Source organism: Petromyzon marinus, chromosome 16, assembly GCF_048934315.1.
Source record: "Petromyzon marinus isolate PM22_M1 ecotype Great Lakes invasive population chromosome 16, UKy_Petmar_22M1.pri1.0, whole genome shotgun sequence".
NCBI lineage: Eukaryota > Metazoa > Chordata > Hyperoartia > Petromyzontiformes > Petromyzontidae > Petromyzon > Petromyzon marinus.
In genome coordinates, this window is record NC_133682.1 from 4,803,026 (window position 1) to 4,827,266 (window position 24,241).

The following is a 24,241-nucleotide window of genomic DNA, read 5'->3' on the forward strand; positions in this document are numbered from 1 at the left end:
GGAAGGCCTCCAAGTTTGTCTTACTTTACCGTCAGCCCCATCGGGCGTAACGGCATGTTCCATAGCCCTTTGCTTCCCGTTCACAGCACGGCCTCTTTTTTATTATTATTACACGATTTTATTTAACTCGCTGTGTCTGTTGTTGTTGTCGTATTGTCAAATCTTGTAACTCAATTTTAACCCACTTCCAAATGTGGTATCGACTGCAAACTTGGTATACTTATGTCACTCTGATGACAATGCTATATTCTATCATTAAAAATATATTTTTTAAACATTTCCTTTTTTATGTTATGTTTCGGCTTGGGTCTAATTGTCCACGCTCAACTGACATTGGCTGTAAATCACCACGGCCCCCTTACGTTATGGCAAGCTTTGCGGCCATTACTCGTACGGTACATTTCATTAAAGCGTGTAAGTATTTTGAAATATTACTTATTACAATACGAAAATGAAAACATTTTTGTCAAATAGCCCTTTTTGGAGGATATGTCGTAGCGTTCCCCTGAGTTGTGAACCACATAATTGTGGCGATGTATTTGCCCGATTTCAGAATCGGAATCTTTAATTTTACACTGGAGGAATCCGATGAGCTCCAGACCTCTTCTTCGCAAATGTCCAGTACATTTATTTTGGTGCGCGAATGTAAAAGAAACGCGGAACGTTCAGTTTTAATTAATTAATGTACGCTTGAAGTTGTGACTCGATTGAACATATACCATTTAAAGAGTGCGATTTTAAGTTCAGTCCAAGTTGTGTACGTACATAGCTCACATAAAGAAACGGTACCGTATATGTATATTTTGGCCGTGAGTAGACTTGTTTATTGTATGCCTCATTCGTTTACCACCATACAGCCAATGTTTACATATCAACAATTGCCAAGAGTCGCATCATTTCCCTGCACCTACGATTAAGCACGGTTGGCTTCTTCGCGGTGCGAAAGACGTTCACCATACATACGTAAATAACATCTAGTATTTGAACAGTGTTGGCACAGTGTGGTTCGTGCACTGCGCTATGAACCCGTTGACATAAGTTTGATTCCCGACCACAGCGAAAATGATATCTGAACAGGTTTTGGGCCCTTTTCACCAACCTCTCACTGACCAGCATGGGGAAGTATGTTTAAACATCCTCTGACCAACACATGGGGGAAGGCCTTCATCCATCAGTGGATTGACAAAGGACAGTTATTGTTTATACAGTACGAGCATCAAAAAATTGGCACTTGGTTGTTGTAGACGTTTCCATCTCATTAAAAGAAACGGATATTTAAAAAAAAAGTACTTGACAAAGTTGAATCGGCACTCTCTTTATCGAAGCCACTGCATTATCGCCGTGCACGATGATTTAATTGGGCAGCGATTATTACTCGTCTCACATTGGGAATTTACAACGCGTAACTTAACACGACGTTTCCATTGTCTTTGCCGCTGGTTTGCAGTGAAGTAAAAAATTCGTTCGCTGTTGGCAGTAGTCCCGAAACAGGTTGGTGAAGGCGCGACCCTGCAATTGCTTTGCTTACTCACGCCACTGCTGGCAGAATGGCCTCCACTATAGAGGGGATTTCTGGGGAGTATTTTTTGGTCTACTCTTACACGCGAATCGGACGTCTTGGAAGAGGTGTGCGTGCCCCACACGTGACATACCGATCCATCATCTGTGACGAACACATTCGTACTGCTGGGCGGGCAGAGGCGTACTCCAAATGACAATTCTTTTTGCCGTTTAAGGCTCATGGACGTTTTGTGCACTCGCAGAACCAAAAGAGTAAGGCCTTACTTACCAACAACTCCTATAATTTTTCATTGCTGGAGGGGTTGCTCACCCCCCCCCCCCACCTGAAAATCCTGGCTCCGCCCATTGGTCTTGTGAAGGTGCGTGCACACGATTACTCATTCCATTGTAACTTTCGTGAAAGTAAACAAAACCACTCGTAAGTTAATATGCAAACGTAACACGTATGAGATGGAACTTGTTCCCCCCACCCCCCCCAAGCCTGTCCGTTCTAACTTGCAAGCCCCCTAAGCTGTGTGCTGTGTAGCAGCGTGCCAGTGCTTCTGCGTGCGTTCTCCAAAAGCTGCGCTGCTCGTAGGAATTGTAACGCTGAACAAAAGCGAAGGAGAAGTCAAGTGCGCCGTTGTAACGTGAAATGTGCAGTTTTGGTTTTGACACTGCGTTATAATATTGCAGCGTTCGCTGACAAAAATTGCCTTATGCGCTATGCCGCCCCGTCAGTAAATATCATTCAGGTGTTTACGACACATTTTCGCAATCAAGTTTGACATTTTTTGCCCAGTAAATACAAGCTATGGTCATTATAATTGGCTTTCAGTAGAACAGAAAAGTCTCGTCTCTATGGAGAAAATGGAAAGCATTTATAGTTAACATTCGTGCCATTAGGGCCTTTTTTTACTTTGGGGGGAGAGGGGGTTGAATGACGACCGTTTTTGCAGCCAATGGTCAAAGAAAATATCAAAATATCCATCGCCAAGGTGGATTCCACGTCCATTTGATGGCTGCAAACTGCAAAGTTGGAATGTTTCATTTGTTGTGTACGTAGGGTGTAGGGTTATTTTTGACTGTGCTGTATAGCTCTGTCCAAGAGCGTGAATTAAATTACTGAGGAGGGGCTCGCGACGTGCAGAAAAACGTCGGACATAAATACAGAACAAAACGCGGTAACAACCTCGAAGCACATATGGAGGGGAAATGTGAACGTAGAGTTTGTCTACAAATGGGGACTTTGAGTGAAAAGGGCAGGGCCACCTTCACCACACAGTCAGTGGCAAAGGAGCAGCGAGACATTCATATCCGTAATAACTTTTAATAAAATTTGTATTTGTTTGAACGTTGGGTAGCATTTGATCAGTTATATTTCGCAACAATAATAATGTCACCGAGTCCGGTTATGGAATATGGACGAGTACAGTATCGTGGGGAAACGGAGTGTGAACCCCGGTGACCTGAGTTTGATTCCCGGTCACTGCTGAAATTAGTTGGCGAACGATAACTGAACCGGTCCTGGGCACCCCATTCACCAACCCGCACTGACTGCTGTCGTGAGGTATGTTCAATCAACCCCCGTGACCGGCAACTGCGTGCTTTGACAATGGGACTGTGAAGTGTTACGTATTACATCTATAACACGACATTAATTTAAATTATGAGTATTTTGAATCTTTTTTTTATTCAGTAAATAAACACGCACAACAGAAGTATAGGCGTCCCTCGATATACGGAACGGATAAGTTCCTCAAAAGTTGTCCGTAAAACGACGTCACGTAAATTGAACCCGATTTTTCCCTATTGGCTTCCAATGTGTAATTGAAGGTTCCGTTCTTACGGGGAGGGGGGGGGGGAAATCAACAACCCCCAAGATGTAATAAGATCGCACGTGAAAAGTGGCATACATTTTTTAAAGCAAATCTTTCTTGGTAAAAGTTATATCATTTTTTGATTAAATATTCATAGTAGTGCTCAAAAATAGGTCGCGGGAAACCAGTACTAGTATGAAAGGCACGTGCATATGACCTGGGACAGCATGACATGATGCATTGTTCGATTTAAGTATAGTTGGTGATGTGGGCCCCTCGGCAGGATGTTAAATACCTCGCTTGGTATACAGCAGATCGTGGGTTCAATCTCGACTGATACCTGTATATTTGGAGTTTGTGTGTGTCTCTCCCCGTTGTGGTGTGTATTTTACTCCGGGTCCTCTGGGTTTTTCTTTCACGTTTAGCATCAACGTGCGCTGAGAGTATATTTGTCTGTTATAAATTTCCACGTGGTAAGCCACTACCTTGAGCTACCATTTGTGGCAGCCAGGTCACTTCTGAAAAAGAGGTATATTTAGCTCAGTGGGTCTCACCTGGTAAAATAAAATATATATAGATTTACAAATAGAATAGGAATGGAAAAAACACCAATATGCTTAGAGACGAATGTTTTCAATCGGTGCGTGTTACGTGCTATGATGCATAGATTGACTAAAAGCTAAAGGATATGCAAATAAACGTGAAGAGTAGCATTTTGGGAATGTACACTTAGATATAGGAAGAGGAACACATTGTTGAGAGGAGGTGCGTTAGTTACGAGACATGATAGGATACGTGAAGAATGTAGGTGGGCCGGGTGGGGCAGGACTCGTGACTATAAATGATGATGGGTGGTGGGCAAGGCTGGGGTCACAGAATTGCAGCCAAAGGAGGGAAACGCGCCCTAGAGGATAACCATCACAGGGGTGAAGCGACGAGATCTGCTCATGCACAGGAGTGAGATGGGCCGTGGCATCGCAGGACTGTGATGGATGGTGACAACATGGGGAGGATTTCATCCAGCAGTGGATGAACCGTGGCTGAGAATGACAACAGAACCGCCACATTTTTCGCTCTCCCAATGTGAATAACCCCAAATTGAATGCAAGTTGGGACTTGTAATGTCTAGCTATTTTAATTAAAGTTTCCCTCATTTATTTAAATGCTCTTGGTAATTTGATATCACGAAACGAGCGAACACAACAGTCATAATAAAGATTACAATGCAATAAAAGTGGTTGAGGGTCTCAATTCGATGCAAGAGTCTATCCTTTTTTGAACATTGTGGTCAATGTAGTCACTCTTCACAACTATACAATGCTTATGCAATTGTGTGCACGTGTCGTGAGCTTAAGAATCGATCGATTAATTGTTACACCTCAAAGTGTGGTTGGGTATATTTGAAATGTTCAAGTCGCGCTTAATAACGCAACCGTGCATTTAGAAATATTTATTTTATAAGCAGATTATCTATACAGGGACTCCTCTACTTACGAACATTCGACTTCCGAACTTTTAGAGATACGAACAAACCTGTCCATATGTCCAGTTGCCTATTTGCACCGAGAGCCGTGAGTTCAACCGCCAAGGTGGTGGCATCTACATCTGCAGACCATAAACCAGTGGCATCTACATCTAAAGGAGATTATACAACTTTTAAAGCCATTCCCCCATGTTTAGTGTGCATGCCGTACAACACGTTTGGAATCGACAGGAGTAAAGTTGGATTTACAAACAGACCTCTGGAACCTTAACTCGTTTGTAAGTAGAGGAGTCCCTGTAATACACATACTTGCATTGAAATATGGAGGACATTATTTTTCAATGTGCAAGTGGCCTGGCAAAGCATTGCGTGTCTGATTCAGATAAGTAGCTTATAAGCCCCGCAAGAGAATTATTTGAGAGCGAAAAAAAATATTTCGCAGTTAAGTATTATCTTGGGGTGCATTGCAGTTCATTATCGTTGTTTTAATGGTTCCTTACATCACTGGTGGGATACACTGGTAGGTGTGTTGAAAATCATTTCTATTCAAATGTATTGAGATTCACCTGGGACTGGTAGTTGCTCATGAATAACAATTTAAAATTGAAAAGGCAGATAACATTTAATGAAGCAATGCAAACCGCATTCACTGGGACGTGTCAAGAATTGATGTGGGCAGCCAAATTTGACCCAAACTGTCACCGGATTGACTCGGATTTTTTTTTGTACGTAGACTTTTTAATATGCGGTTAAGACCGGGAATCTCGTACATTCGGGAATATGCTTGCTGTTAATGCGTCTGCAAGTCTTTTTCGCATATTTTATTTCAGCTAGGTTTGTACTTGTGCATTCATTTAAAAGTTTTCATAGCTTTATAATAAAAAAGGGTGGGGGGGGGTGGAAATCTGCTGATTTGCTGATATTACAGGCGTTGTGCACACAAGTGGCTGTTGTGATTGCCGGTAGCGCGTGTACTTGTTGGATGATGTGTTTTTGGGATTGTACGAGAGAAACCGGACACCAAACCCGTCCAGTACCAGGTACACGGTTGATGCATAGTGACCAGCACGGTTGTTCAAGGTGTGTCCCACGTAGCTGGGCCACTAGGCGCGAGTGGAAACACGATGAATGTGAAATTCCACGTGGGGTTTTTTTTCTTCCTTTTTTAACCTACCTTTTACTCTCAAAATTAACACGTAGCACCAAGAAACGCTTTCCAATCTATTTATAGAAAATAAATTGATTCTTGCATTGATTTAACGCTCCCACGAGAATGTTGCTTAATTTGAATCGCACGCGCGGTGTACGATTTAAGCAACTTGTATAGAACATCAAATGTTTTTAGTGCCTCGTTTATCTGAGGCACAATTTCTTTGGACAAAATGTCTAGTTTCCAATTGGTAGGTAGATAATAATGCAGACTGGCCCAGTTTCACAACCAATTTATAGTTTTGACTAAACATTCTCACCGATTCTCTGCTCTATGGCGAAAGCTGTGGAAAGTTTAGTATTTTGATGCTTTGATTTTTTTTCATGATTTGAATAGGTGATTTTCTTGTTTTAAACGTCATGTAATACGCTTGTTTTAATATTGAAAGACCTTCAAGATAAAGCATAATTAAGTGTCATAATAGATCTAAATGAGGATTTAGCTAAATGTGTATTTCCATCTGTTTTGTTTGTATTACTGGAACGCAACTTTGTTGTAAATGTTTTGCAGGCTATGTAAATTGAAAACGTTGTGCGTCTCCATTGTATTCTCATTTTATGACTTGTGCTTTAAAAGGAAGCATTCAAATTAGCTATTAATTTACTCACAATGGCCCTAATGAATCGCTGGAGTCTCTTATTGCTCACAATAATGCTTACGTGCACATGGCAGTGATGATTTTTTGACGAGGTTGTGTTGGTGAAGAATGCTAACGTGAGGTTTTGTCCCCTGTCTCTCTCTCTCAGTCCCGCACAGTCCTCAGTCCCTCCGCAGAAGGCGTGTCTCATCTGTAGTGATGAGGCTTCGGGCTGCCACTACGGAGTGCTCACCTGTGGAAGCTGCAAGGTGTTCTTCAAGCGTGCCGTGGAAGGTACGCGACAAGGCTAGTGGTCTTTCTTACCAGTTTAACAAAACACGCGTCAAAATGGAGAGCTTCGTGCACACATATCCTGGACAGTAACTCAGTCGTACTCACTGGCCACTTAACAATGCATTGAATTATCGCTGAAATACATTCTATTGCCCATCCACATGCTACGCGCACGGCGGAGTCGTGCGTGTAAGAATTTATAATTAATTATTTTATAAAACTAGATGCAAATTACAGATCGGCTCGTGTGCAAGTGCTGGGTGGATTGTTGCATTGTGGGACCGTGAGCGATGGTGTGGCGGCTTGGGGAGGCCTTCATCCAGCAGTGGACAAATCACGCTGAAACAATATATGCTTCTATTGTAGTTAGGAAAGTAGAACAGACAACAGAGAAAAAAATACACTTCAAACTAGATGTAAAAATGAGACCAAAGAGAATCAATTATTGATTCGAATGTCAGTGCCAAATTGTCAAAAAAAAAATTTGGTGGGGTTGGGGAGGGGGGATGAATTTGTACAGGACTTAATCCTGTTACTGTCATCGGACAACAAATCTTCATTATATGGGCTTTTGTGTGGCCTAATACGACTAATGCAGGCACAGTAGGAAGATGTGTATTTAGTTGTCATGGGGCCACAGTCTGATTGAGAGTATTGCTGTGTCCAAACATGGGTTCAGTGTGTCTGGTTCAGTAAACAGGATGGTGTCACATAGCCCTTAATGTATATATTATGGTACCCTTCAAGCGGAGTACTGTTGCGAACTCGCAGCACGTCAGCGATATTACAATGGGCTATTTTTTCAGGGCAGTTACGATCGTCGTCAGCCAAAATCTATCCACTGCTGGATGAATGCCTCTCGCACGCTCTCGGTACCACGATGCAACAGTCCATGTAGGTGGTGCGCACGAGCTGATCTTATTTCTCCATCCCCATGGTGGTTGTTATTTTCTCTCACTTGACTGCCATCCCACCGTCATTCTCGACCATTTGCCATCGTCCCTTCCAGTGATGTGTCCTGCACAAGCCTCACTTATCTTAAATCCGTTAATATGATTTGTCTAACTTGCATATATGCTGTGCTTCATGTGTTCCGCTTCCTCCGTATAATTCTATGCATGCTGCTTTTGTGCACTTTTCAGCTTTTATTCCAATCTTATTCTCAATCTTCTTGTGTATAATTCAAATAATGTATATTGAATCAAAACATCTTTAGGTACACTGGTATGTTGGACATGTGTGGAAAAGAGCTTAATAGCTCATTGAATTTCTCCAGTGTAAAAAAAATATTCTGAGTCTTACTCAAACCTCCTCGTGCCCACCTCTATTTGGGCAGCCTTCAATAACTGCCATCGACAAAGACACAAAGATCCCCCTATGTAGCCTTAACAGACTGTTGGGGCAAGTGCTGTTCGCGAGCACCTATGAAAGCCGGCATGGCACACGCGGAGGGTGGGTGGCCAGCACCACACCTGGCCACCTTTGTCTCCCCAGTGGCGATGTTTACAACACCACACCAGGTACTCACTTGAGGCTTCGTCGACCTACGAGAGGCCCAGGACCGGTTCAAATATTCGCCACTGCCACAGATCCACTCATTTATCTCAGGTACAATTTTGCAGCCTTGCTTATTCAATACACTCCTGCAGTTAATCTTCAAAAAATGATGAGATGGTCAACACGTTCACAATTTATTTTATGTTTTTTAAAATCACGATTATAAATACAAAGAAAGCCTTTCTTTCTGCTCTGAATAACTTTGGCAGCAGCGCATCTCCTTGTCTGATTCTTTTAATATAATAATCTTACATTTTTTTTTACCAATAATTGCCTTATAAATAAAACACTGCCCATGTTGATTGCCAGACCAAGCAGTATACATAGCTAGGATACTGCAAGGGTTAGGGTTTCACTTTGTCACTTAGAACTACAGTAAACTACTTTTGCTTTGCATGCACAGAGCACTGCAATATTAGCCACATTCGGAAACTGCGAAAGAGATAATGCAGTTTTTGAAATCAATGAGCGTGTTGTTACAAATACTACACAGACACCCTGAATATAGAATCAACAAGTTATCTCTTAAGAGAGACGTTTGTGGCTGCATTAGTGATAGGCTGATACTCACTTTAGTGTGCACTTCACACTGCCAAAGCTGTTTTGCAATATAGAGTAGTAAATACATCATGTGCCTGCACGAAGGCGTTCGCATGCCGTAAAGGAATTAAAGCATCCTCATAACCGCTCAAGACGTGCTAACTAAGTTAGAGCAACAGCTTTTCATTACCATTATTACATACTTCATGGTAATTATGAAAGTTCTTCCAGCAAATTATCAAGTAAACGTGTTTGCGAGTTTAAGAAACTGTTTAATGACACCACTTTTTGCAGCTTTGCTACATAGCCCATATATATAATTTCATAGATTTAACAGGCGTTAACTTGCTTTTTTATTTTACCAGGTAAGGACCACTAAGCTATCTAGCTCTTTTTCAGAAGTGACCTGAACACAAAGGATAGCTCAAAGAAATGGCTTGTGGAAATGTATAGCAGCCAAATACTATAAATGCATGTTTCTAAATGTGGAGGGAAACACTGTAAGAGCCGGAGAAACATCCACATGACCATGGGGAGAGAGAGACACAAACTCCAAATATTCTAGTATTCTACCATGGCAAGCGGGTGATGCTGTTATTTGCTAAATTAATCACTTTGCTAGACCAGTTTCCAAAATTTCCCCCAATGTATCATACGGTACATTTCTGAGTCTTACTTTGTCCATTGCCTGCCTGTGTGTATCATCATTGCAGAACGACAGTACTTGCAGACTCTCTAATTGGGTTCAAACTAATGGGCCGTAGACAATATAGTCGTTCACATTCCCACACCTGCTTTTTGTGAAGTTCGTTTGACACTCCCTGAAGATTGTTGCCAATTTTTTTAATCGCCTGCTGCTATTTGTTAGGCAGTACATTATGAAGGTGCAGAGCAAAACAGACCAAAACAAATCCGTGGCCTAACTTGTGTGGCTTTAATATTTTTTTCTTTCTGGCTCGTCGTTCAGTTTAAATATTTAACACGTAGGCTTTCACGACAAACATAAGATGCATAATTGATCTTTTGGTCAGATGGTGTGAGTAAAATGTGTCTTGTACACCCCCCTTCACCAAGACAGCCGGTTAATAAAACTGTCACGTAAACAAGTGCGCCAATCCGTGTTCGACGTTGAGGATTGCTCTTGCAACAATTTTGCACTGTACCCAGTTAAATGTTTTTTTATTGGTCACCAACAACACCGGTGTGCCGAGTGGATAATAAATCGGCAAGTTCGTTCATGTGACAAGTTTATTCATTGTGTGTGTCAGGCGGTGGAGGGTGTATGACACATTTTACTCATGCGGTTTGACCAAAAAATCTATTCCCAATCAGTATAATTATATTCATTGCAAACCCCAAATGACCTATATAGTCTTTGTTGTCTCCATTTAATAGCCACGGAGAGTGCTCCAGACCAATTCGCATCATGAGCCACAATGGTGAAATCCCGAATGTATTTGCGATCAAAGGATTTAAGTTGATATGCTCAAGAGCAAATTCGGTTTTTTGGCATGAGTTTATTTTTCAGAAACAGAATCTTTATACTGGAGGAATCCGATGAGCTATGATGCTCTTTTTCACTGATATCCAGTCGGGGCAGGTCAGAACGTTACAACAACAAACAATAAAAAAAGCACGATAGGAGCGCAAAGTATAGGAAAGTTTAAATTTTTTGCTTACCAATTTTTTTTATTTTCCCAGGTAAAGGCCACTGAGCTTTCCACTTATGTTTAGCTTATTTTCAGAAGCAACCTGGCCACAAATGATTTCTGCCGTCTGAATGGCTGAAATTCCCACTCACAGTTTCTACATCACAGCCCCGTGATTCCTTTGCTTTTGTTAAATACTCCTGGTGAGAGGAGGAGGGGTCTACGTGGACAAAGGTCGGAATTTTTTTTTGTACATATGTTCAACTTTTTTTCCGCACTGTAACATAGCCAATCGGAGGTGCAAGGAATGCACCAACACATCACCGATAACGAACGCACATTCAGGTGCTGGGCCGTCTGATGCTGTCAGTTCTGTGGCTGTGCATTGCCGCCCCAGCGCTCGATTGAGACGCAGATGAAGCCTTCACTTCCAATTGAAATGCAGTCGAATGTATTAATGATAGGAATCGGAATTGCCTTATTAAACTATCATTAGCACAATTTGGATTGTGGTGTTAGCGCACCTGCAACACGCTAATTTATTCGGCACAAATTTGGAGTAGATTTCTAAGCATTTTTTCAACGTGCACGTATATATTTTTCTATTATCGCTGCGTTATTCATCCTGCACTAAGTGATAGATTGCTTGCATTAGAATAAATGTCGTACAATAAACTGGCTGCTTACAGTCCCACGTGCTTTGGAAATAAACACTTTAATCTGTCAGTGCAGATAAAAGCATTTTTTAAAGTAACTTTTTTGTGCATGAACATATATGGGCCCTTTTTTCAATCAATTTCTGGGGATGAAGACCACTTCACAAAGGTGGAGCTATTTGACTAGCACATGGCACTATCATCGTGCTGGTGCAGTGTTAGTTGGTGAAGGCAGGGAGCAATTGATGTTGTGCAATAATGGATATTGCTGCACCGCAGTCTGCTGGTAACGTAGCCTCTGCAAAAAAACATTACAGCATCTTGATTTAAAGCTTTCGTGACTGCAGGGATTCATATTCTTGGTTCTTTCGGTAAAGTCACGTAGAAGGGAAACATTAAAATAATAAAAATATAAAACAATAAAATTCTCACGACGTTTCGACTGCAACACAAGCAATCATCATCAGGTGTGAAAACCACAGCAAGAAAAATTTCTTGCTGTGGTTTTCACACCAAATTTCTTGCTGTGGTTTTCACACCAAGAAATGTTTCTTGCTCTGGTTTTCACACCTGATGATGATTGCTTGTGTTGCAGTCGAAACGTCGTGAGAATTTTATTGTTTTATATTTTTATTATTTTATTGCTTCCTTTCTACGTGACTTTACCCAAAGAACCAAGAATATTACAGCATCTGTTTATGTATGATGGTCGCCCATCCAAGCATTCTCTATACACAAGGAATTATATTTTGAACACATTTCCATCATCGTAACTCCTCATTACTCTTTGCCAATGATAAAGGTTCACTCCACATTGGCATGACATTTATTCTGAAGGCTAATGAGACCGTAGCCTTGTAAACATTATTTCGTGGTGAGACATAACCAAAAATGCTGGATCACAAGCAATACACTTTCTGATGTCCTGAGAATCTCGTGAGACAAAATGTAGAACTGTTAAATATTTATATCATTTTTTTTTTACCTTTGCTGAATAATTTACTTGTTAATTATACAGGTGAGCTTATGTCTTTGATCAGCAATGGAGCTCTTTAAGCTTTAAGTAAGGCAGTTCCATTCAGGGCTGGCTTCTGCAGAAGAAGTAATGAATTAATTATTACCCAGACAGATCCCAGCCCTTTTTTTAACTAGACTGTTAGGATGCACAAGGTTGCATTTGCTCCCCGATAAGCAAGTCTTCCAAAAAACAGTGATAGATCTGATTGGTAAGATTGCGATTATATTTATCAAATTGTGCTTAAAAAGTAAAGCATTAAGACCTAAATTTACAAAGAAAATTATATATAAGGGTTTGCCTTAAAAGGCATTGGTCGTTTCTGTTATTTAAAAGAAAAGTGAACTATTTGTCACCAAATGTTCAAATGTGCTGGGCAGTTGTATACAGTAATTTCACCAGAAGTGAAATGATTTTTGGTTGAATACAAAAGTAAATTAATGGTCTTGACACTTGTTTTGCATTATTACATTTACAAAATGATTCGGACTAACATTCACAGGGACTTATATATTTTAATGACTTTGAGCTTAATTTCTAAACCACGTGTACATTTCAGTAGTAATTTCTAGAAATAAAATAGTCTCCAGTTTTACATGGTAATTAAATGTAAGATTACTGTGTTCATGCCTTACAAAGGTGATTAGAATCCAAAAATATGAAATTATATTTCCAGACGCCTTCGAGAATTTAGAAAATCTGAACTTATCACTTTCATTTCACGCTTCTCTGATGTCTGAACAAGGACCTTCGTTCTTCGCTTTTCCTTCCAAGTCATTTCGCTTATCTTTTTCATCTTCTTCGCTGCATGAATATCGCAGGAGTTTTACGACAACCTTCGTGAATACGTTTCGATCTTGCACAGCTGAAGCTGTCGCTTTCTAAAACATTGGTTTCCTGTTTGCAGGACAGCACAATTATCTGTGCGCCGGACGAAACGACTGCATCATTGACAAGATCCGCCGCAAGAACTGCCCAGCTTGCCGTCTGCGCAAGTGCATCCAGGCGGGAATGACGCTAGGAGGTTAGTGCACAGCGCCATACATTGCTCTTCCTGCTCCTTGCGCAGAGTTTAGCTGAGTGTAACTTGTTTTTATGGAAATGATCTCTCTGGCCAAGGTATTTGCACAATTAATGTTGACTGCTTTTGCAAAGGAACATATTGCACGCATTTTTTTGTAAACTAATGTGAAAACTTCATGCCTAGTCTTCCCATGCTTCTCATTTGCCTAAAGAGGAGTCCTTTGAGGTTTGATATTCTCGGGACACAAGGGAGCATGTGTATTACACTAGTCTGGGTATGCCAATCTCTGCCAGTGATGTTCCTGCTGAATGTCAGTCTCTCTACGTATTTATTTGTTTAAATCACTTTAACGGAAAGCGTGTTACAACCTAAGATGTAATATAGAGGATGCTCGTTGCAGTTTGAAATCAAATTGCATGGTTTTTGGAGGCATTGCACGCTGTCGTGACTCAACTGTTGTGACTCAGCCCCCGCAGTGGCTTTACAATCCTCCCTTTCAAGGGTCCTCTATAGATTGGACCTTGCCTCCCGTACAACGTTTTTATGCTAATATCCATCCATTAAGATGTAACACGTTTCACACAGATGAGTGAAAATGAAGCACAGTATGGTATGATAAGACATGTTTACAACCAATCGTTGTGATGTTTTTAATCGCCCGATCAAATAATTCTGAACACCCTTTCGTTTATTTGTGATTGACGCTAATATTTTTTCCATTGAGTAAGTGTTTAGTTGTAATCTTAATCTGGGATTTGCCTCGATAAATTACACTTTAGTACAGGTTTTCCATCCGTGATAAGCTTATGTGTCTAGTCTGCCCATAGGTTGACCTCGTTTAACTGAAATGTAGGCCACAGACGGCACGCTTAAAAAAACATAATTTCAAAGTTTTCACCCATACAGTTTAATACAATTACATCAGTGTGCATGCACAGTCTTAAGGTTCTGTGCGCATGCGTGTGTGTGTGTGTGTGCGTTGAGCATCTGTATACATGCGCTGCACATGATATGTATATATTGAGTCTCTACTGTACATGTAGTGTAAAAAAAAACATTCAATTAGAAATCTCCGCGTCGTACTTTAAAATATCCACGGACGTGTAAATCGCATGGGGGGGGGGGGGTGGCGATGGTGGTGGTGGTGGGTTTGATAAATTAATTATTAAAATTAGCTGTGGTGATTTGTTGCTTAAAAACGAACCCACCCTTAAAAAATGAAATTCGCATTATTGGCCCGCGGGAGCGAGCGATGTGCACTGTCTGTCATGGCTGCCGTGGCCATTGGCCACGTTCATAAGTATCTTAGTATCCCAGGCGATCGCCCACACGGAGCGGTCACAGGATGAATTCCTCCTCCCCTCCCACACCGCACTGCCCCCCGCCCCTGCAGACTCCTCCACTCAGTAGGTCACGTGGAGGGGGGGGGGGTGAACGGGACGTCAGGCAAAATGCATCAACACACGCGAGGAATGTCGGGAATGCTTCTCTTCCACCACTACTTGCGGCGTCCTTCTCCCCGCCTGTCTACCAGTGGGCGTAGCACAGCGCGGCTGCCTTTGGAGTGCCGTAGTGGGAGTGCTTGCGCTTTACGGCCGTTCAAGATAAGACTTTTTACAAATGGGAGCCAAACGTAAAGCTGTCGCGGAAGGCGGTGTCTGTGTGTGTGTGGGGGTTACAACGCACAAACGGTGCTTGTGTGCTGAACGTTCATCCTGGATTGCCCACCAGTTTTGTTGTGTGCGTGAAATTTGCCGCGACCGTGGAGGCTAATTCTCATGGCTAATATTCGAAACTTAAAACACCCATTTTAGTTTTCCACTTTCCTTCCCTGGAAATAGCAAAGGTGGTGCGAGAGTGGATGATTCAATAAAATGTTACGAAATGGTGGCGGAATTAGCAAATGGCAGCGTGGTACGGCAATTATGTCCGAATGCCAAGATATATCGATAAATGTAACAAACACACGTAACCTCCTTCCCTTCCCAGATTATGTAGTTATTTCACGATTCAAACATTTGTTCAATAAACAGCTGTGTAAATATGCGTTGCTTTAATACACAAATGGATTCACGCTTTCTAAATTTCCAAAAAGCGAATCGGCGAGTTACCTTTTTCTGGAAATTGTGCGAGCTGTTAACTTCCTCGCCTGGTATACGGGAGGTCGTGGGTTCGATCCCGACCCTGACGCTTGTATATTTGGAGTTTGCACGTTCTTCCTGTGGTCATTTAAGATTTTTTTCTGGGTCCTCAGGTTTTTCTCTTCACATTTAGGAACATGCATATTTTGCTGCTTTAAATTTCGACACGATAAACCACTTCATTGGGCTATCATTTGTGGCCAGGTTGCTTTTGAAAAAAAAACTATATACCTCACTGGGCCTTACCTGGTTAAATAAAAAAACATAGTTTATATTCTTTGGGTCTTTCGGTAAAGTCATGCAGAATAAAAATTATTATTTTTTTACAAGAAACTACGACGTTTCTACGTGACTTTACCGAAAGACCCAAGTTAAATTTGAGTTTAGTTCAAGATAAATTGCATACATTACTGCCCTGAAAAATACTCTGATAGAAACGGTCATCGTCGATTCAAATTAAATAGCATATTAATATTGTAGTCAATCCATGTTGCTACGCGCTGCACCAGTTGCCATGACATCATGCTCTATGAAGAGCTGTGACCACATTCAGAGCAGTAATGTAAATTATTTTATATGGATTAGTCATGTCGCAATAAAAAAAAACATCAATGCAGGTACTTTTTGTCTTTAGCACCTCCAATTAGCACGTTTGGGGCTACGTACGGTGTGAAAGAAGTTCAACATACATACATTTTGTCTTTTAAATGTCTGAATGTGTCTGCTGCAAGGACTTTGGTGCGCACAATCCCGGAGTGCTAGATTTCATTCCCAGCAGCTAAGTACATCTTTGGGTATCCCTGGTCGAGCTTCCTGTTGTTTGACGGAATCTAAAATAAGCACAGTGAAACACTCCTCTTATCACCCTCGATGTGTGTGCTGTTGAAGGCCCTGCCCATGCTGTGTCGGTCATGGAGGTTGTTTTTGACCATACTTCACCATACTGGTCAGTGCACGTGGCTGGATGGGGGCTCAGGACCAGTTCAGACATCACTCGCCACTGATGTTAGCTGTTGATAGGAATGAAACTGAAGGACACTAGATTCATAGTGCAATGTGCTCGGCGCTGTGCGACTGCCTCCACCCCCACAAAAATAACTCCTGAGTATGTTGTGTGTGGTTATATGCCGGGAACAATGCGTATAAGAAAAAAAAATCTGCGTGTTTGTTATTAACACGGCCTTAAAACTAACTATACAACAGGCAACGTTTCAGGCAGTGGCCTTTCGTAGCATATCATTTGCGCTACGAAGAAGGAAATTAAACATTTGTTCCAAGATACTTAATTTTAAGGCAGTGTTATTGACCAACATAGAGTTGTTTTGTGTTAATTGTGCATGTGCTCTTGTGCCAGTGCAGCACCACCACATAATGTGCATATAAGGAGACACATTTTCTGCCACTTCTGGAGTTTCCTGAATCTTATATTTGAAAGAACGTATGCGGATGTTAGAACTTCGAAGAGACCACTGCTGGAATACGTATTAGCAAATAAAATAATAAATTGTCATTCCTCTTATTCAAGAACACATGGACAATGGAAAGAATATTTCCCCATAGAATAGGATTTAAGGTCGATTAACTGGTGCCACTGATAATAGTACTCTTGGGCAATATATAGCCACAGATGTTACTTAGAGGAGTAAACATTTTACATTTAATTTACTTTAGCAGGTAAGGCCAACTGAGCTATAGGACTCTCTTTTTCAGAAGCGACCTGGCCACAAGTGATAGCTCAACAAAGTGGCTTATTGTGTGGAAATTGAGAACAACCAACAACTCTAAACTTCGTATTTCTAAATTTGGAGGCAAGAACCAGAGGACCTGGAGAAAATTCCACATGACCACGAGGAGAGAGAGAGGCTCACACAGACCACGAATATACAACAGGCATCGTCAGGGTAGGGATCGAACCTATGACTTTGTATACACCAGGCAAGGTATTTAACATCTTGCCACCGTGACGCTCATAACTGTACCTGGTACAGTGAGTTAAACCAGCATGGGTCCCGCATCTTGTCAGTGTCCCATATTTGAACGCTTACGAAGTAATAGACCATACCTTTGATTATACTAAAGATTAGCAAATACACTGTGTGCGATGACAGGCGACAACTATTCGTTATTACCTGCAGAGTACAGCAGGACAATGTGTCTGCCACAAGTTTGGAATTATACTGTGATTATTTCACTGCTCATAAGAAGTAACGTCACTTAAAACTAAGCAATGCTCCTTCCATTTATAGCGCTGTTTTGAACCGATATGTACAGTTTTACACAACGATATAATGTAGCGGTAGCAGTGGTAGAAATCATTGCCAAGACTGGGATAGCCCTGGTGTGCACACTGCTCACACACTGCAAGCCGCCATCCTGATTCGCACAGCCCACGCTCCCTGCATGCCCTTGGCAAGCGGAATCCCAGTCTCAGCCCGTGTAGCCCTCTCTCTCGGAGCCAATGGCTTGCACACGACCCAACTCCCCCCTCCTTCACGCAAACACACCCAAATCCCTCCCACATATCTCTCGAGTCCCATACCCCTTGCGTATACACCAACTTGCCCCATATGTAGTACCCTTGATTAGACTGGCATGCTTCTTCATTTTGCCTCTGTCTGGCTTGGGCCTGCTGCTTTAGGTCTGCTTTACTTCGTACTAGTTCAATCCTCCCTTTTGCCACTCGTCCAAAACTTTGTAAAACATTTGCACGTTGGTGGCAGCCTCGCGCTGAAAGAATGTCCCAAATACCAAACGTGCAAAATAATAAAAAAATATTACTAAGTTTTTGGCTTGCATAGGAGTTTACTTAAGTGATGCTTGTACTGTACACAGATATATGTATGTTGAACTTCTTTTGCGCCGTACGTAGCCAACTGTGCCAATCGGAGGTGCGGGGGAAGGATAACAAACTAAACAAGTCATTTTCAAAGAAATGGGTTTTCAATCTAGATTTAAAAGATACAGCCCTTTTGTTTATCTACTGCTAGATGAGGACCTAACAATGTAGGTCGTGGGGGGGTTACTTGATCATACTTCACCACGGTGGTCATTGCAGTCTGGTAAAGATGGTGGGAAGCGTAGACATTGGAGCATGGTACAATACAACAATGGATTACGTTGCGCAAGCTCTCTGGTGACAGCCCTGCTATGAAGACAGGGGCATTGCCCTGAAATGTCGCCTATTATATATATGTTTTTTTTTCATTTAAGACAAATGTGTTGCGTTTTTTTTTTGCCAGTTGTGAGTATGCACCGCTGCCAACGCAGCATAAAAAAATAATCTTTCGTGCAAGGTGGGCCATCCACTATCCAGGCTAAACCCTGCTCGGCTTCCAGAATCTGACTATATAGGGTGCTTTTCGGGTGATTTGGACTATGGCCTGTAACTGGACAGTGTCTGAAATACTATTGTCAAATGGTATGCGTATACAGTATCGAGAGTCGAGTCATCCCGTCAGGCACAGACGTTCATGGGTAATCTGTGCCTCTTTTAGGTCGGAATGTATACTGCCAAGTCGATATCCGTTAACCAGATCAAAGTCCACTGAGATGCGTTACTGTATGTTTTGCAATGGATGATCCTGCCAGAGCGTAACTGTTTGATTTTTCGGGTACTTTTCATATGTACAGCTTGGGGCTATGCCTTTGGCACAACTCTGGTCCACTGGCATATGATGCCACGGAGTCCTTAATTCAAAACTCAACTCATCAGTTGTCCAGAGATGAGTTGAGAATTATGGATACAAGAGAATATGGAGGCCTTTCGGATCCATACTATATGTTGTTGTAAACTTTCTGCTTATTGATCTAGCTACAAAGTCAGCAGTCTTGAAGAGTTTAAATGATCATGTCCTGCATGGGTTTAGTAATGTTCGAATGCATTATCGAAGCATGGTCTCCACTATATAGTGGACTACCTGACATCATATGCCCATCCATACGATGTGCGTGTTTTCCTGTCATTATCCTGAGCTTTAGCTGTGATGTGAGGAAGATTAGCACAGTGAGCTTACTTATGTGACTGACCTTAGGTTGTGTATACTTCCTTTAGTTTATTACACTGCTAAACAAACTGCTGGTATGAATATCCAATACAGTAATATAAATAAATACGTGTTTTTCTACCATTAACCATATACTTATGCCTCATCGGATTCTATAAAAGACAAAGGCATATCATACACCGTCATATCGAAAATTATAAACTAAACTTTTTTTCTTACCAGGTAAGGCCCACTGAGCTCTTTTTCAGAAGCGACCTGGCCACAAATGAGAGCTAAAAAAAGTGGCTTATCACGTGGAAATTTATAGTAGCCAAAATACTCGAAACGTGGCATATTCTCTCCACGGGGAGAACATGCCTGCTCCAAATACAGCGATACCTTGACTTTCGTCCACTTGACTTTCGTCGCTCCGCTCTTTCGGCCGCTTTCAATTCTAACCACATTTCAAATTTCGTCCACGCGGCTTTCCTCTTTCATCCGATTTCGTCCCCAAACCTTCCACGACGTTCGCGCCACTCGCCGTATTTTCCGTTCGGCCTTTGAATAGAAGTCGTTCAGTTAAGCATCTCCTATATTTGTGTTCATTCATGTATTATCAATACTGTACTTATTGCTGTGATTATACTATGAACAATTCGTAGTTATTTTTGTGATAACAGTATAATACTACAGTGTTCATAGTTATTTTTGTGATTACTGTAAAAATACTTATTTTTGTCATTTAATGTATTCATAATGGGTCCTAAAGTGTGGTGATAGTAAAGCTAAAAGAACCCATGAGCTTCTCAATTTGCAAGAAAAGCTTAACATAGTCAAATTAATGAGCAAGGCTAAATAAAGGCTCTGCTTTGACATTCGTCCATTTTTGACATTCGTCCATGCTCTGGTCCCTAACCGGACGAAAGTACAAGGTATTCCTGTATACAGGGGTCAGGGTCGGGATCGAACCCATGACCTCTATACCAGGCGAGGCAGTTCACATCTCGCCACCGTGGCTTGGCGCCAAGCCACGCTGGCGAGATATCTGGCTTTTGCATTCTTTGAAAAAAGGTGCTTGATCTTTTGCATGAATCGATGCAATCAACCAGTCCGCTACAAACGAAGGCTTGAAACGATACAACGAAAAGTGGGAATTACTCATAGGAGCACGGAGAGGTTCGTGTTGTAAAGCACCCAAAGAGACAAAGAGGAATACGTGGATCGGCAAACGAATTGAACCGTTAAGCACAGTAAATGGGATTGGGCAAGACACATCACGAGAAGGGATGTTGTCCGATGGACTGACTAGTGCTGGAATAGTCGCCATAGGAGAGACAAGATCCAAGAGGAAGACCATCAAGGGCAGAGCCATGAGTGAGATTGCAAGACTGAAGTGTGACAGTAACATGGGGACACCGTCATCCAGCAGTGGATTGATCACGGTTTTCGATGATGATGAATGGCCTAATTATACATGTTTGTTTGGCTTTTCACATGTGGACAGGAAGCGTTGCCATAAGCTTGGGGTTGAAGGAGACCCGCAACCAAACGTGTTTCTCCGTTCAGTTTACATTTTAAATTGCAGTCATTATTTAGACTTATTTTGGAAAAATATGGGACATACAAGTGCACAACGCAGGCCTGTAGCTCTGCACGCATCGACTGCAAATAAACGTGGGCATTGTTTGTCTCAGGCAAGGGGAGTCCTGAGAGTGCTAACTCAATTAGCCCTTCATTTGTATCTTTTAAAATACGTTTAATTAGCCCGCTGATTGAAATGCACGTTTCAAAGGCATGTGAATTGCTTTATTATTTTTCCACAGACTGTTTCCTCGTATATGGAGTAACTGGAAGAGTAAAGCACTCGTGCCACATTTGAAACGCATTTGCGCATGAACATATCTCTGTGGAAGCACAGTTATTAGTTGGCACAGTCGTGGAGAAAGAATGTCAAAACCAACTTTGTTTCTGCACATGCGTAGGCTTCTAAGCAAACTGCTTTATTGGTTGATAATAGCATTTAAATTTGATTAACGCGTTCATTTTTTTTACCTACGACTAAAGGTGTTAAGTGCAGTATAATGCAAGCACAGCAATGCGTGCTGTGCAATTTTCTCCCAAGCTTCCGTGAACATCGACGCAAACCTGCGTACATTCTTTCCGAAGCCTCGACGTCTCTTGTTTTTGTATTCAAATATGAAAGTTTATCGGGGAGATCCCAAGTCGAAGTTAAATAATAGGCCCGTAGCCTTAGAAACTTGGCCACAAATTTTTAGGTCACGCTGAATCGGGCTCCCGTTAACACATTAAGCTGTCAGTAACGCAAGCGGGCATAGCAATGTGGCGTGTTTGGCATGCTACTAAACCAAACGGCGAGCACAAATATCTGGGATGGCAGTGTGCAATTCAACGACTTGGGCACTGCTCACGGTGGCACAGAAAGCTCTCGTCACCTGTGCAGCAGCAATCCATCTCCCACCCTCGTGTTTCCTAATTTCATTATTGTGCCTCCTGCTCGTCGGTGATAATTCTTTAATGCCTTTTCCAAATTTCGGCTGTCATTACAATCCCCGTGCTTTGACTATCGATTGTCACCTCTGCAAATATCGCCTCGTGCCGTTAGTCTGCTTATCGTTTTGTATCGTGTATTAATGTAGCCTCATCCCAAGACTGTATGTAGTCCTGATATGGCTTGTGACATCTCGTATTTGTATTCCAAGGGTAATGCGTTTGTCTTGTGTTCTCACACTGGTTCCAAATGTGCATTTTTTTTTACAATGCGCTGTGTATGTATGTTGTCTTCTGTAAACATTGTTGTTATTGGTCACCATTTTTCTTATCCATGTGTTTTCGTTTTTAGTTTGCACCAAAAGGGAGACTTCATAAAACGCAATGCCATTCACGTTCCAATCAAGGATTTGATATGTAGGGAGAGATTCCATTATAGTTTTCACAATGATTTTGTGAGAACTGAGAGCTGTTCTCCATGGTATTAGTTTGGCAAACAGAGGGCAACCCTTATACCAAATACTCCCACTGCTTGTATCTATCCAGGACATTTTTTTTCTTAGAAATTAAGTTTTTGCTGCAAATTTGGAGAATCTGAGCCAGCGAGTTTGTTTGTGGGTGGGGAGGGGGGGTTTGTGCCATGTTGTTGTTGGGTTATTATTTTGTGGGCCTTGCCAAGAGTTAGCGTTTGTATATAAATGGTCCCTTAAAGGTTGAATCACAAACGCGTCAACACGGTGCAACACTAATTTTACGTGAAATGAAAATCTTAATTGTTTTATTCCCATTAATTTTTTAAACCCAAATTTTTCATCAAAGCCAATTCCATGGGGACACTTAGAACTCAGATCCCTGCTAAAACACAGTACGCGCCGATTAAAAACCCTTGGACAAGGCTCAACCATCGCAAAATGCATTTGTATGGTCCAGGCATTGCCATTGCGTGAAATATATTACAATTCCCGTTGTTGGCTGTTGCTGAAATACATACTTCAAATCGTGATTGATAAGGGTTGCAGACATCCATCTTGGCACATACAACCAAGAGTCCACATTCCTGTTTGGCTTGTAAGCTATGTACCCCTACCATACCCAGTACAGTCCTGATGTCTGATGGCACGGGCAGTGCATACATTAAGCCGTCTATAGAATGTCAACTATGCCCCAACGTTCATAGTTGTAGACGTTGAGGCCTTAAAACTAACATGGCTGCGTGCTTGGATGCGACATTATCCAGGCCGTTATAAACGTTGCTTTGTGTGCTGTAATATGCCGTGTAGAAAATCAAACTTGCAGAAGGCTGCTTTTTAAGTCCATGAAATGTGAAAATAGCGATATTCTGTCAGAAAATGACCGTTTCAAACAAAAGCTCTTCAATACACGTGGACGGAAAATGTTGTATAGCTTCGAGTCACAGATGACCTCATTGAAATACGATGATGCACCCTTTTATTTGTTCTTATTCTTGAAGAAACTTCATAGCTACAACCGTGAACTATGACATTCTTTCACGAATATAAAGTACTGCAAATAGCCTCGCAGGAATTGCGTTGAGTGCGAGACATTAATTAATAATTTTCTCTCTGCTCGTGTGTTTTCTCTCTCTCTTAATCATCTATTGGTGACATGACAGGGATAGAAATTTGATCACTTCATCTCCACGGTGGGGATTCTCCTCTTTAACTTTCCCTTCCCCTGGCTGCCACTGTCGTTACCCTCGCCCATGAGCCATTATCCCCTCTTATCATTGTGTCCTGTCTCAGGCGACTTATTGCTATTGTCAAGGTGATGCCTTCAATTTGTAAATGTTCTGAAATCCACGCCGCTCCTTCGCCCGTCTCTCATCGTAATTCCACGCCTCTCCACGTATCTTTGCACACTTTTCTATTGCAGTGCTAAATAGTCCCAATGTACTCCCTTATATATACCTTATAAAAGTAAAGTATAAAATTGCCTGAAACCCCCCTGCACCCAATTAAAACGTGCGTCCTGGCTTTAATAACAGATCTCCAGCTTGCAAATATTTCTCACAAGAGGCATGTGTCTAAATAATTTAAGGCTCTACTTGAAAAAAATACCTTTAAGCACTGTATACTAAACAGAAATCATGCTATTGCTATGATTAGCAACAGACATGCTCTCACGCTAAATCTAGCGTTCGAAATATACTGGATTCTGACCCGATTCTACTGGACATCTTTGAAAAAAGAGCTATATAACTCGGTGGGCTTTACCTGGTTAAAGTAAAAAAAAGTTCAGTTGCGTTGATTGACTTCTTCAATTA

The 24,241-nt window shown here is 41.6% G+C and overlaps 1 protein-coding gene across 5 annotated transcripts in view; it reads left to right on the plus strand.

Annotated features, from left to right (window-relative positions):
* Positions 1–24,241, plus strand: part of NR3C2 (nuclear receptor subfamily 3 group C member 2) — an 84,390-nt gene that overhangs the window by 19,429 nt on the left and 40,720 nt on the right. For 4 of the 5 annotated variants that reach the window (XM_032955475.2, XM_032955479.2, XM_032955476.2 and 1 more), the window contains exons 4-5: positions 6,760–6,896; positions 13,209–13,325. In XM_032955475.2, coding sequence (XP_032811366.2) covers positions 6,760–6,896; positions 13,209–13,325 — 254 coding nt within the window. The remainder of the gene's footprint in view (positions 1–6,759; positions 6,897–13,208; positions 13,326–24,241) is intronic. The other variant, XM_076067429.1, reaches the window with a different exon arrangement.